The sequence below is a fragment of the Phalacrocorax aristotelis genome, chromosome 3 (genome assembly GCF_949628215.1).
Source record: "Phalacrocorax aristotelis chromosome 3, bGulAri2.1, whole genome shotgun sequence".
Classification (NCBI taxonomy): domain Eukaryota; kingdom Metazoa; phylum Chordata; class Aves; order Suliformes; family Phalacrocoracidae; genus Phalacrocorax; species Phalacrocorax aristotelis.
In genome coordinates this window covers 47,047,642-47,061,706 of record NC_134278.1, presented here as the reverse complement: position 1 = coordinate 47,061,706, position 14,065 = coordinate 47,047,642, and the positions used below count along the sequence as shown (strand labels likewise).

The 14,065-nt window shown below is 34.5% G+C and overlaps 1 protein-coding gene across 1 annotated transcript in view; it reads right to left on the bottom strand.

Annotated features, from left to right (window-relative positions):
* Positions 1 to 14,065, bottom strand: part of GRIK2 (glutamate ionotropic receptor kainate type subunit 2) — a 418,771-nt gene that overhangs the window by 283,202 nt on the left and 121,504 nt on the right. Inside the window, exon 2 of the mRNA XM_075087352.1 lies at positions 614 to 781. Coding sequence (XP_074943453.1) covers positions 614 to 781 — 168 coding nt within the window. The remainder of the gene's footprint in view (positions 1 to 613; positions 782 to 14,065) is intronic.

The window sequence follows — 14,065 nt, the reverse complement described above, 5'->3', positions numbered from 1 at the left end:
CTTTTAATTTTTCTTTAAATGCATCTTTTGTAGTTAGGAGAAAACTGCTGAACCCAAACCTAGGCATTAAACTGATAGTAATATTCTTAAGCACAGACTTAATATTTAGGCTTATTTTCATACCTTGTTGACATAAGATGAACAAAATTATAACTACTTGTTCCCCTTTGAAGCCCACAACAGATTAACTATATAAGCCATTCGTATGTTAAAGGTACTTGTGGAGATGTACTTAAAGTGACTGAATGCTTAAAATTGAATTGGAGCCTTTTTCCAGGTTCATTAGAATTTGGGGGCATTTGGCATTTTGCAGAACAATGTCTGGAGATAGCATTTTCTCACTCCAAATGAGTTGGTCTAAAAAAGACCCTAGTCACAAAGCTCAGAAAATTTTATTTTGGATTTTAAATTTTTAAAGGAATAAATTTTAGACAGGGTCAGCAGTTACAATTACAGCCTTCAAGGGGTGTTTTTTTAAAGCAGTTCTTTGATGTCAGCCACAAACTTGTACAGCCTGGTTGCATATGGCTTTATTGGACAGACAATTTTTCAGGTAGGTAAACCAAGTGAGTCTTAGTTGCTCATTTAAAAAATTAAATATGCAAAAGTTTACCTTTTTTGGATGCTTCAAAACTGTCATAGAGATTTATCTTTTGGGTGTCGTATGTTAATGTGGTGTTTGGCAGAAGAGTTCTGTTTCTGTTGATTGTGTTCACAGCAAATCTGAAGGCTAATTCTTCTGCTCCCATTGGACCAGATTCCACACACTCAAAAATGCCTCCTGGTAGTGGGAGAAAGAAGAAAGAAAAAAACCAAACCACGAGTAAGCCAAACATACAAGAACATCTTTAATCATCAGTTTGGGAAAAGATTCATCAACCTGAAATTTTTAACTTAATAAACCTGATACAGTGCAACTCATGAAATTACCTCATGGTTTTGGTGTGGTTTAGGTCAAACTATGAATAACAAAGCAACAAGTCAAACTTACCTTAAAGAAAACCTGTTTTGTTTTTTTCCATACAACGTTCATTTTACTACTGTGAATAAAAAGAGTGTGGCAATATAAACTAACCACACTACTTAGAAGCAAAATAGGAGAGGGATGAAGAATATGTAATTATTATTTTACAAAGTTAAACTTGAAATTATTACATTTACCCCTTCCAGATCAACCACCACCTGTGTGTGTGGCGGGGGTAGGGAGATTTCTGAATTCTTGTTTTCTACTGCTCTAGACTAATGATACAGCTATAATAAACAGGCGAGTTCACTGCAATTGCAACATATAAAGGATCATGTTACTGGCATCCCCCCAGATTGCCTCCAGAAATGAAGATATGTTGATATTTTAGCATGACTGTGTTCCTGAATTGATAAATATGCTAGGCAAAGTGTTCAAATTAAGCTCTCTTGCACTGAGTCACATGTACATGCTAACCTCATTCTCAGCAAACACAGGAATCTAAGCAACTACACCCTGCACAAGCTCTATCATGCAATGGAAGAGTGGTCAGGCACTGGACAGGCTGCCCAGAGAGGTGGTGGAGTTGCCATCCCTGGAGGTATTTAAAAAACGTGTAGAAGTGACACTTCAGGGCATGGTTTAGGAGACATGGTAGTGTTGGGTTGATGGTTGGACTTGATGATCCTAGAGGCCTTTTCCAACCCTAATGATTCTATGAAAGCATCCCAAAACAAAGCGTACTGCTGGAGTAGGACATACCTCAAATCATAAGGAATTTCTAGAATGCTTCTGAGCCAGCCTTAATCTTAAATGAAGCAAATAAGTTTGTGAAATGGTGCTGTGCTTCAGCTGTTCTTTTCTAATTAATGAAGTACCATGGCCCATGAAATGTAAATTTATACATACTTTGAGGTAGTATCATTTACCCTTGGGTCTGGAAAGGCCAAGGATACAGTGGCACTAAAAGTAATTTGAAGATATTTCCTTACTATGGTGACATGGAATGCCTCAGAAAAACACTCAGCATCCATATGATCCTTATGCTAACAGCATCTGTCAATACTAATGGATGGCCAATAACCATCATCTGAGGATCACCAGTCGCACACCAGGCATTGTATCTGTGCAAATAACATGTTTCATTCGCTTTCTCCTAACATGTGCTTGTTCATTTCCAAAGTAATGTTGCTACCTGGCTTTGTATTTTCTAAAAAGTTTTATTCAACACTGCACTAATTTCTCAGCAAACAGCTCTCAGAATCTGAATGTACAGGAACTGAGTCAGGCTGAACTTCACAAACTACAGGCAGTTTGTAAAGAGTCTTTTTGAGCAGACAAGTAGATAAACCATTTCTAAAGCAAAAAGAATGTGTGTTTAGTTATAAACTCTTTCCCTTTCTGCAAATCTCCTGCTTCCTCCAACGTGTTTCTTACTAAAGATGTTAACTTTTTCCTGCAGGTGAGCCCTTAAATTCCTGGTGAGAGACCTAGGAGCAGATGCTCAAATAATAATAATTCAAAAGCACAAGCGCTAACCACTGAGATGAGATGCAACTAAAAATTGTTTAAACATTAGTCATTTAAAACTGAGAATGAGGCACTGATGGGAGAGGCAGACACTTAAACATTTAGATACCTAGGGAAATGATCCAAACTGATTGACCACTGAATGTATAAGTAATCAGTAACCAATATTAACGATACCTCAGAAGCTAAAGCAAAAGAAACTTGGAAACATTCTGGTAAATATAGGCCCACTACTGAAAAAACTGAAAAAAAGGACCATGTTTATTTGCACTGTAATGCAATATTAACATGAAAGTCAACCTACTGCTTTTGAAATGAATGAAGTGCTCTGTTCAGGAAAACATAGTCTGATAGACAAGATTTTGTGCTGCTTGAGACTTACAGCATTTAAACACTATATATCAAACTGTGACATATAGGAGGATCCTATTTTGATTTGGTGAAAATATTTAAATATCGCTGTAGAAACCTAAAAATTAGTGAATAAATGATAAATATAGGTATTAAGAGACATGAAATATAAAAAGATGTTTCCATTAACATGATGAAAATTAAGATAGGCTTTCCTAATGCACCTGGAAAGCAGTTATTCAAATCGTGTTTGAATAGACCAGTGTCACAAAAACAGTTATTAAAAAAAAGGTTATATCTTAAGTTACAGTGGATTCATAAAGAGAAATAAGCATTACAATATCTCTTTCTTCTCCCTGAAGTTTTTACATTGGAAGACTTCTTCCTTAATTTCAATGTCTGAAGCTCAATACAATCTTCCTTCTTTATTCCTGCATTTTTCATTCTGCTTATGTCTAAATTCTTGAGATGGGGAATTCATTTTTAAAGGTACAGCCACAACTCTCAGCGTAAGATAAAATAAAAATAAAAATTGATTTTGACCTCTCATATCTGGGTAATTCCTAACGGTAGTGAGAGTCCATTACATAGTAAGACAATTTTATGAAGATGACAAAGTCTTTCTTTCCTGTGAGTGGCAAAACCATGAAATTTCCCACATGCACCATTCAGTGGTTTTTTCCTTCACTCACACATTCTCTGTCCCTGTGACAAATGTATCTCCTGCAAAGCTGGCAGCATATGGTCTGCCTGCCTCAGGGTAAATTTCCATTCTTAAGGAAAACAGAGGTAGAATATCCTCTTTCTGTTACCCCATGAATGTGATATTTTGCTAGGAGGAAGGAAAACATAGCTTCTGATTCCTACTCTAGAATATTTTCACATTTTTTACTAGACAGACACTATATTAAAAATAAGAACCCTAGATTAATATAGATTAGACCATATATATTTGCAGTTTCCCAGCAGTTTTCTAACCTGTAGGATGTCAAACTTCCACTAGGCTCCTTTCATTTCAGTTTTATGCTATTTCTGTAGCTGTCTGCTCAAGCAGTGGGGGAGGAACATCCCATAATTAAATATTTTGGATGCTGGCAGGTGTAGGTTCATCTTAACCTTCACACTAAGAAAAGACTCAAATCAACAGGTTCTCAAAGTGCACTGTGACCTACTAATATGCAAAATGGATTAAAATGCCAGGTTTCTCTGTGGTGAATAACACCTGCTAGCTTTGACCAACCTAATACTGCGCACAAGGCATCTCTGTTTTTTAATTGAACTTCTAAGCTGTTTAAATTGAACTCATACACTGAGCAGAGGAGGATTTTAGGCAGACACAGGTCTGCATTCTGAATATCAGAATACAGTCACAAAACAGATCCTCATTCTCCAGACAAGAGCCCTTTTAAGCGTTTGTGGAGTCTATGCTTCAGATATTTTCAGGATGCTCAGCAGAGGTAGATAAATTAGTTCAGACATTGACAGGAATGGGAAGTTTTAAAGGGTGCTTTCTCCAATGCTGCATAAGATGCAAGTAGAAACTTATCTGGTAACCTTAAACTGCCTTGGTCTTACCGTTATATTCCTGTATTTGTTACTGAATATGTAAATAATAGCAAAAAAATATACTTTGGGTATTTTTAAGGAAAATTATGTAAATCCACCAGCTTAATACTGGAAGACAAGCCTCAAATTAAACTGCATTTTTTTATAAAATGGAAAGGAAGTTAATAAAAAGGATTGGCTTTCCACTTCAGATATACTAAGTTATAAAGGCATAGTAGTTTCCAGAAGCTGTTATAGCATACTGAGTCATGTGTTTCCCTCCCAAGCAGGCTGTTCTTCTCTACTGCTGTTGTACCTTGTATTCAGGATAGCCTTATCAATAATCAAATTGAAGAATGCACTGCATGCTCTCAGATAAGCAGACAGAAGAGTCATAAACCTTGCCGTTGACATGTGGACAAGCAGCCAAGCCAATGCCTTTCTCTGTCTTAACAGCTTGAAAAATGCAGGTGTTGGGGTTGGTCTTATTTTTAACACAGCTTATAGATCCATAATAGGCAGAAACACCTGTTCTCATATACAACCAGCAGCACATCCTAGAGAAAATGGATGAATTGCCACTGCTACCTCAAAACAGAGACAGAAAACTTAAAAGGAGTACTAAAATGTGTATTTAATACTTAGCTTGCTTTAATTGCCTCATATATGACTTCTTCATTTACAATGTTAATGGTATGGCAGTTCATCTCTGCCCTATAACAATAATACTAGGGAATACGGCATCACGTAGTTACAGCTCAATCTGTAGCTCATGAAGTTTTATCGACTGTGTACAGTAGGTGACTGCTGTATAGCTGAACACTTCAAGATTTTACTGTCATGATAACCACTTACCAAAAGCTCACAAGATTTTAGTAGTGATCATCACCTGAACAATCACAGCGATGTCAAATGTAAGACAGGCCAGATCAAACCGGGTATGCAAGTGCAATTGTAAAACAATCTTTAAATATTGTGGGTTTTTTGCAGTGATATCCAGGGTAGTTCAGATCTCCTATTAATCTTGATATACTAGAACTGCTTTTACTGAACCCAAAATCCACTAGGACTTTTTATCACTGTCGTCACTATTGAAAAAAAACACTTACATGACTAAGTTCTTTTACCATAACCAATAGGGGTTTTTGGAAACAGACACCACTGGAAAAAAATTATAGTAATATTTTATCAAAAAGGACAATATGTAGTGTCTAAAATAGTATAAGTAATGTAGGTGTTCTTATTATTTTGCAAGTAAAAAGACAATCTGAAATAGTTTTTACAATCACTATACAAGTCCAAAAAAACTGTTTTGAAGTGGTTCAGATGAAAAATTCTGCATTTTCCACCAAAATAGGTGAAGAAAAATTGCCATTTTTAATTCACAAACCACCTTGGTCTTCTCCAATTTTCCAATCATTTTCTCAAATACAAAATCCAGGGGGGAAGGCAGCGTGCTACATATCTTGGCAAAAATTACAAAAAAAATATTCGTCCTGCTCTTAACTTCCTAATTTCACAAATAAGATAACCATTTGTATGATTTAACTTTCCATTTCTATTGCACAAAAGGGTCATAGGTTTTTTCCCCCATCAACATTCCACTTTGGAGACCACTATCTTGTGTGTTTTGCATTGTAATATGTATATGTGATATGTAATATCTGATAGAAACCAGAAGAAAGCATAAAAGTACTTAACTACCCAAAATCACTAGATGAACACAAGTACCAGAACAAGTCTTTTGTAAATCTTTCCTTCTCTTACATATGGAGAACATTTGAGAGAGATGCATGTCATAACACCCAAGTTACTGTTACCTACTTTTTTTAATATCAAAAAATCTTGATAAAGATCTCACACATACACTCACTAGTTTTTAATAACTATAATTTTTTAACATTATAGCCATATTATCATTATCATGCACCAATCTGTACAAATTTACCAACGGCTATGAAGAAGGTGTTTATTAATACATTACAAAAAATAACACCAGTCACATTGTGGCATGAGCACCATCTTTTTAATGATACAGTAACTTTTAAAATATAAAAATGTAAACTTGTATCTTAAGTAACTTTAAAAAGGTGACTGAGGGCCTGGAAAAAAATTGTTTTTAAAAACGATTGGTCTTGCCCAGTAACATTTATTCCCATCATTTTACTTTAAAAACATACGGATATGTTTAAGGTACACTAATAAATTTATATGAATTTATATAGGAATAAAATTATTTTATTTTTTCTTCCTTAATCAATACTTTGAATATAAGAGAACTATGCTGCCCAGATGTAATCCTGATGTGTCAAACAGAAATTTCTTATTCTGACTGATTATTTCCCGCACAGAAACCATGAACTCTCAGACAGTCTTTGTTTAATTAACCTGGAAAAATGGGAGAAAGGAGTAACTGCTATCTGTGAATAAGGTATCTGTGTTAAACAACTTTTCTTCAAAAGCTTTTCAAGAGAATATCCAGCAAGTCTAACAGGTATTATACCATAAAAATGTATGCTTATATCTGCTGTGTTCCAGTTTTGAAATTGGCCATTTGGTAATCAGAGCCAGTGATTATGTAAGGTGGTTCTACGTGTAGAGGGATAAAAAGTGAAAAGCATGGATGCTAGTATACTGTCAACATTTCTGGAGGTGGAAGCAATGGCTTTTTGGAAGTGTGAAGAGACTAGAGTTCTCCAAATACAGGCATAGCCAGAAGGCGGTGAAGAGGCTTATCCGAAAAGCCGAATACCACCGACATGGCGTGGATGATACTGGGAGCAGGAGTCATGGTAAGTGCTGTGCTACAGGGACTGATCAGGGTTGCTGGTTGAAGGCATTTTAGCCTTAATCAAGTGTGCTATGGGCTGTACTAATAATCCTGTTTCAGCTCCTGTTATGGATTGTAAAGCTACAGAGGTGGTTCAAAGACCTCTAAAGGTTGCCAGCTTAGACGTGTGCTTCCCATAAATACAGAACAGAATTACATCTTAGCCACTTATTTCTGTCTGAAACAGGATTTAAGAAAACTAATCACTTTCATGCAAGATATTAAAAGCAAATGAAAAATATTCTTCTTTACAAGCTTCTCCATAAAACAATGCAGTTTAATTTTTTATATCAATTTAGAATACAGCAGTCTGAATCTGGACGATACCATACTTTTATTATTCCTTTTCAAAATCATATTGAAAGCTTTCTGAACCTCACAACAGGAAAAAGTTTAAAAGGAATACTTTACATAGAAAACTCTGCTTATTTGTCTTTGAAGTCCTTCTTAGGTGGATAAGACACTGTGGGAAAAGATGGTACACCTCAGCAGTATACTTTTTCCATACTGAGTGTACATAGGGTTTGGAGGAGGGAGGCAGGACCTGGAATTTCTCGGGTTTATTTTCATTGCCACTGATGTCCTGTATGACCTTGGACAAGAAGCTTTTATAAAAAATAAATATCTCATCCCAAAACAGATGTAACAAACACCTCAACACTGCAATAGAGGCACAACTATTGGAAAACCACTAACATGTTTTGAAATGAAACATGATTTATGTTAAAGGCATTTGTGGAATCAGTGTATGAAGGTATGATCACAGAATCCTGCAAATCTTGTGCTATAAAATGCATAGAAATATTACCTTCAGCATCTGAGTTCTCTTTTGATTGATATTTTAGTGCAGTCGCATGAAATGGCAACTTTAAGACACGTTTCTCCTAAAAGGATTTGAATTATTCACAGATTTAAGACACATAAAGCTATATATTTTCTTAATGCACGATACATAGGGCGCTAAATATCCAGTCAGTGTTAGGTTTATCCAGTTAATTTAACGTTAAATTATATATCAAAACACAAAGAGGTTGTTCTGTTTTTCTTAAATGTGAGGAAATAATGAAGGGTAACATAAGGAAGTAATAAGCATAGATCTCATTTGAACAAAAGCTTCTTTATCTTATAAAATGTGAAAAGGATTTTTAAAGGTGATTACATACAAATGACAAGGATCTTTAAACTGTATTTTAAATATAATTTGATGCATTTTAACATTTTCTTTAAGTCAGATGTGAAAAATGCCACATGTCAGAATCTTACCTTTCATCAGCACAGTTCCAAGTATGCTTTGAAAACTCATAAATAAAATACTACTAAAAAATTTACTAGAACGGAATATGCAACATCCTTATAAAACACAGCTTCTGATAGCATATCTGTTTATGAATATTACTCCTTTCAGTCAGAATATCAGCAGAGCATGACTAAAAATGACAGGCAAAATAAGAACACTTAAACACATTCATCTACTGTGTTAAAATGTACTATATGTAAGATTTCTTCCCCCTTTAAGGATATACATTAGCTTCCTCAGACATGCTAAGGAAATTATTACGGAATACACTTGATAATTTCAATGCAATAATCACATTCATGTAATATTTAGTCTGTCATGACCAGCAGTAACAAAAGGAAACAAAACACTAAATTAAATGTGACTACAAAAATGGCCTCTGGAGATTTTGCTAAAATGTGCTTTTCATTACTTTAGTTAACAAAATGTTTTAAACTCTCCGAAAACAACACACTTCCTTCCTTTTTTTCTAAACAGAGATCCAACACCCAGATAAAAAGTTTTTCAGTCTCCGTGAAGAAAACTTTTTTCTCCAAAACTTCTTTAAAGAAGCTAATATGCAAACTTAAATGCTGAGGTTTGACATAAATATTTTCACAAGGACTAATGCAGACGTTCTACATGTGTTTATAGGCTACTTACTAGGCAGTTACAGTCTTCAAACTTCTCTGCTTATAGGTTTGAAGATATACAAATCATAGAACATTTCATTTTATTCTGGAAAGAGTCATAAATTATATTAGAACACTGACAAAAACAGTTTCCTAACCTCCTCATACAGACCACAGATAAATGTTAACAATATTGCATTAGGCCAGGAGTTTTTATTCACTGAATGCTACTCATCCACCTTCTCAAACTTTGGTTTGTGTCTAGAATAACAGTTGAGAAGCCAAACTGTACACAGACAATGAAGGAAATTTTACCCAGGTTTTCTCTTGCTTTTAAAATAAAATATAAATGACTCATGAAAAATAAGTAGACATTAAAAAAGTAAAAGTATTTTGAACATTAGTCCTATAGTATTAAGCTATTTAATACTACTATGTCCACATGCAAAAGCTGGAGCAAAAGGAACAATTTTTTTAAAATATATTTTTTTATTAGTTTTATTTTTTTAAGGTAAAGAAGGGTCAGGTAAGAATGTAGGTCTCAGAGTCAGGTCCTATCATTGTAATTTTTCAAGCAGGGCTTAGAAAAGTTGCGTATCTAATTTCTCCAAAGGAATCCACAGAACCTGTGGTTCAGCAGTTACCAGGAATCACTTGATGATTCCATGGAAAGGTGAAAAGTTTCTCAGGAGCCATAGGCATCTGAGCATGTAGAGAACTACTGCTGTATAAAGAGCTCATGCTGGGATCCCTCAACGTATACAGATGAAACAGAAAGTGCCTAATCTTCACAGGAGTCAGAAGGCTCTTAACTGGTAGAAGCAGCTCAAAGCACAGCCTACATGGAAAGACACCTTCAATTAAATATACTGCTTGTGATTATATGCTTATTAAATTTTTTTCAAGTAAACAACGTGTTAAAACACTTGCCTATAAAGCAGAAAACTCTAAGCCCATGTCTTTCACTTTTCAGAACAGTGCCCTAACTAGCAGGCCATATACTGACGTACAACATAATTTTCACCTGTGATTGAAGATAGGCTGCCATATAGACAGGAGTTTTCAGTTTGCAAGATCCAGAAAACAAGAGCAAGCCTGAAGTTATCATATACTTCTGCATACCTCTGCTGGGTATGATGAAATAGAAGCCAGCACATGATTTATAGGTCATTTGCTTCTTTTCCAATCATTTTCTTGTAGAAAATGCTTAAATTGAAAAGAAAGTCAGGGTTAGGAGTCAGGTTTTTCTCCTGAGTACTCTACAGTCCTGGCCTGTACCTTCCAACTTGCTTTCTTATTTAATCCTAAGCTTCCTTCTACAATATTAGTGCACCTTACCGGACTGGTGTTATACATTTAGGTCACCTTCTGCTTGCTCTTTCTGGTCAAGTAATTCCTATGCACCTTCAACATAAAAACGTCGGCATGTGCTAGCCGGAAGTACCTTCAGAGCCAATGCCCGGTTATCCAGCTAATTTGACTTACCCTGCTAAGACCCAGAGCTAATTTAAAAGCAGCAAAGTAAGCACTGCAGGATCTAGCAAATGAGAATCACATAAAATGCATTATAATTTTGTTTCTAAAGGAAAAAAAGATTCTCACACCTCAGGCCTTTACAAATCTTCAAAGTAAATAACTTTCATTTCCTCCTTCCAAAATTATCAAGAAACAAAAACTGTATTGAAATTACTCACAAAATCTTAAAATTACAACACATCTCATAAAAAATCAATTTCACTCTTAAAATAATCACTAAGAGTATAAGAGTGTTCAATCTCATGGCTTTGAACATTAAAAAAAAGGTCAATAGAAGTTTACTTGCAATCACAAAAGACTAAAGCTTGGATCCTGCAAATGGTTATCCAAAAAAAAAAAAAAGAAAAAAAAAAAAAAAGAAAAAGCCTGGCCTGAGCTCTGCTGAATGCCATGACCTCTGTTAAAGTAAGTGAAATTTGCACATCAAGATGGCTGGGCGTCTAGATCCCTGATACTTCGTAACGCTGCCACGTTACAGTGCATGAACAGGAAGAGATTATTTTTTCCATTCTGTCCTTAAAGATCCCTGAATCTTTTCCAGAAGTAAAATGTATACATGATTATCACTTGCTTCAGGGTGATTTTTTTTCTTTTTAATGCTTAATATTTAAATATTCAGGAGTTTGTAGATATTTAAGTGATTAAAACAAGTTTAAAAACCACATTTACACATTTTTTTTCCTTCTCTCAAGATTTTCATAGACAGAATACTTCAGTAACCTGAAACAATTCTTATTAAGTGTATTATGTAATTAAAAGACGGGAAAAGAAAAAGGACCTACCTAGGCTTAAAATATATATATACACACACACGTGTACACAAATGTAACAGAAGAGATGCAAAGTAGCAAATATCATTCTATGAATAGTATGAATTGTACGTACTTTCACTATCCACAGATTAATCTGTTTCATAAGTGGATTTGGTTTTTTAATAGATCTTAATAGTCATTCTTTGGGCTAATAAAATAGTGTTTACAATTATATTGTGGAGAAAGGTGCTACAACTGCTTATTTGAAGGACCCATATTGCTATTATTTAGTGAAATAATTTTTCTTTCCACAGATAGTTCAGACAAAAAGGAGAACTGTGGTATTTTTGCTGTGCATAGGCAAAGTAACCTCCAAAGAATCAACAAAAATTTGTTTCTTAATGGAAAAATGTCGAACTCTACAAGTGTTTCTCCATGATCCCTGAATACGCAGATGCAAGAACTGGTAAATCCACTTGTTTAGCAGGGAAATAGAAGTAGTGTGGTTTTGTTTTCTAAGGACTGTACATATGAGATACAAAATAATAGTTTCTTGTCCTGCATATGGCACTGTAAAGTGAGAAAAATGAAGTTTTTTGGTTATTTTTATATTTCAGGAAAATATTTTCGAATTTTAATTTGCTACATCATGTTTTACATTACTGCATAGTAATGCATTACTACTTCATAACACTGCCACATTGCAGTGCATTAACTGGAACAGCTTATTGTTTCCATTTTGTCCTTAAAGCTATTAAAAGATAGATTTTCTTCAGTACTGCTTGGAACATTTAATCTTTTCAAAGTGTTTCCTGATTGCATTACAATTAAACAGTTTGAAATCACTGCTATAGAAATGCTGTGGAATAATAGGAAAAAATACAATAGTAATAAAAGAATTAAAACAACAAACTTCAAAATTAGACTGATGGAAAAGTTTTAAATGTGACAAGCACTTTTTGCTGTTACATTTAAGGATGTTTCACTTCAGTACTCAAATGTTCAGGTTCCAAAAATGTTTGGACTAGAGAGTTGTTTAGAAACTAAGTCATTATCTTTTCATCTTAGTAACAATCCCACCAAAATCACTTTTGCCAAAAGTATTGCTACCCTTGTTAAAATATGGTATGTTCTACTATGGGATTATGGTTTAAATACATAGGAGCAATTTTCAGAAGACTAAGGTGAGTTATTGAATATTATTTGGAAAAATCTTCACTATTCCTCTTCATAATGTACCAGCTGCTTGGATTGCATAGGAATGGTATTTCTGAATTCTGTCAGTGATGCCCTTTTTTGACACTTCAGCCATAGGAGAAAAAAAAACACAACAAAGAAAACAAACATATGTACTGTGAGTACAGAAACAAGCAGAGTATGAGCAAAAAAGTATCAGGTGCTGATAAAAATTCCAAGGAGCCAAAAAGACATGGATCTGTAGTGAGATTGTTAAGTGCTAATATGGATAAAAGAGGAAGCTAAACTATATGAACAAAGCTTATCTTTGAAAGCAGAGATATTAGATGCATCTGCTGCTAGACTGTGCAAATTTATTTTTAGTTTTGAAAACACAGTGGTTCAGATTCCTTGAGCTCACCTTTCTCATATGTTACACCAATAGTGAAACATACTACATTTTGTAATGTGACCTAAGATAAGTTATGCATCTCAGCATGACATACACAAACAAGAAGTTAACAGGAAATTGCTCTCCAAAGAAACGAAAGAAATGTACTATACCGCCTCCATAAATAAGAAATATAATTAAAATTTAAAGCTGCTTGAAAGCTTTTGCATGCTATTTTCTTTCTAAATATTAAACAAAAGGTACACAAATTTTGCCACAGATTCATATTTCTAGTCATTCAATTAATATGATAAATATCAATAAAAAGCATGTTAATGCTTATGAAAGTTGAGTGCTTCAGAAACAGATACTTTATGACAGATTCATTTGGAGAACAGATTCTAGTGGGATCTTGAAGCAAACAAGCAAAAATATTTAATGAGACACGAGAGGGTATGATACATACAAGAGATACCGATTCACTCCTCCAGTGATGAACCAGCGGTGTTTAATTCTCAGCCTGCAGAAGTATTATTGGAGGGGCTGGGGGAAAGTGTTGTACAGAAGCAGAAGGTAAAAACATTTGATCTGAAGCGTAGAGATACTGAATACTTTGCAGTACATTTGACTGTCACTTGTTTTTCTTAATAACTACCCAATTATATTTTCCATGAGAGGGAAGGCGTTTATATTCCCAATGACTGAAATGTGATCTAGTTGGGCAAATGCTACTTCCACAGTATACCTTTTCACTCTGTTTCCATCTATATCCCAGAATTCAGCACTAGTTGTTTCAACAGTTTGGGTTTAGACTGATCATCAATTATATGCAGATATTTAGTTTTATTAAGAGTCTAAATGCTAAGAAGTTATTAGCTAATATGATAATTATGCTCTAAAAAGTTGTTCACTAATTTGATAATTAAGTTTTAATTACTGAATTAGAAGCCTCTTGGCAAAAATAGAAAAGTTGTTTTGGCAGGAAAGCAGGAGTTATGCATCTTACCTGATCTGAATCCTTATATGGATTAAATATTAACTGTTATCTTATATAAAGCAACTCTTCCTTTTTATTCTCTTCT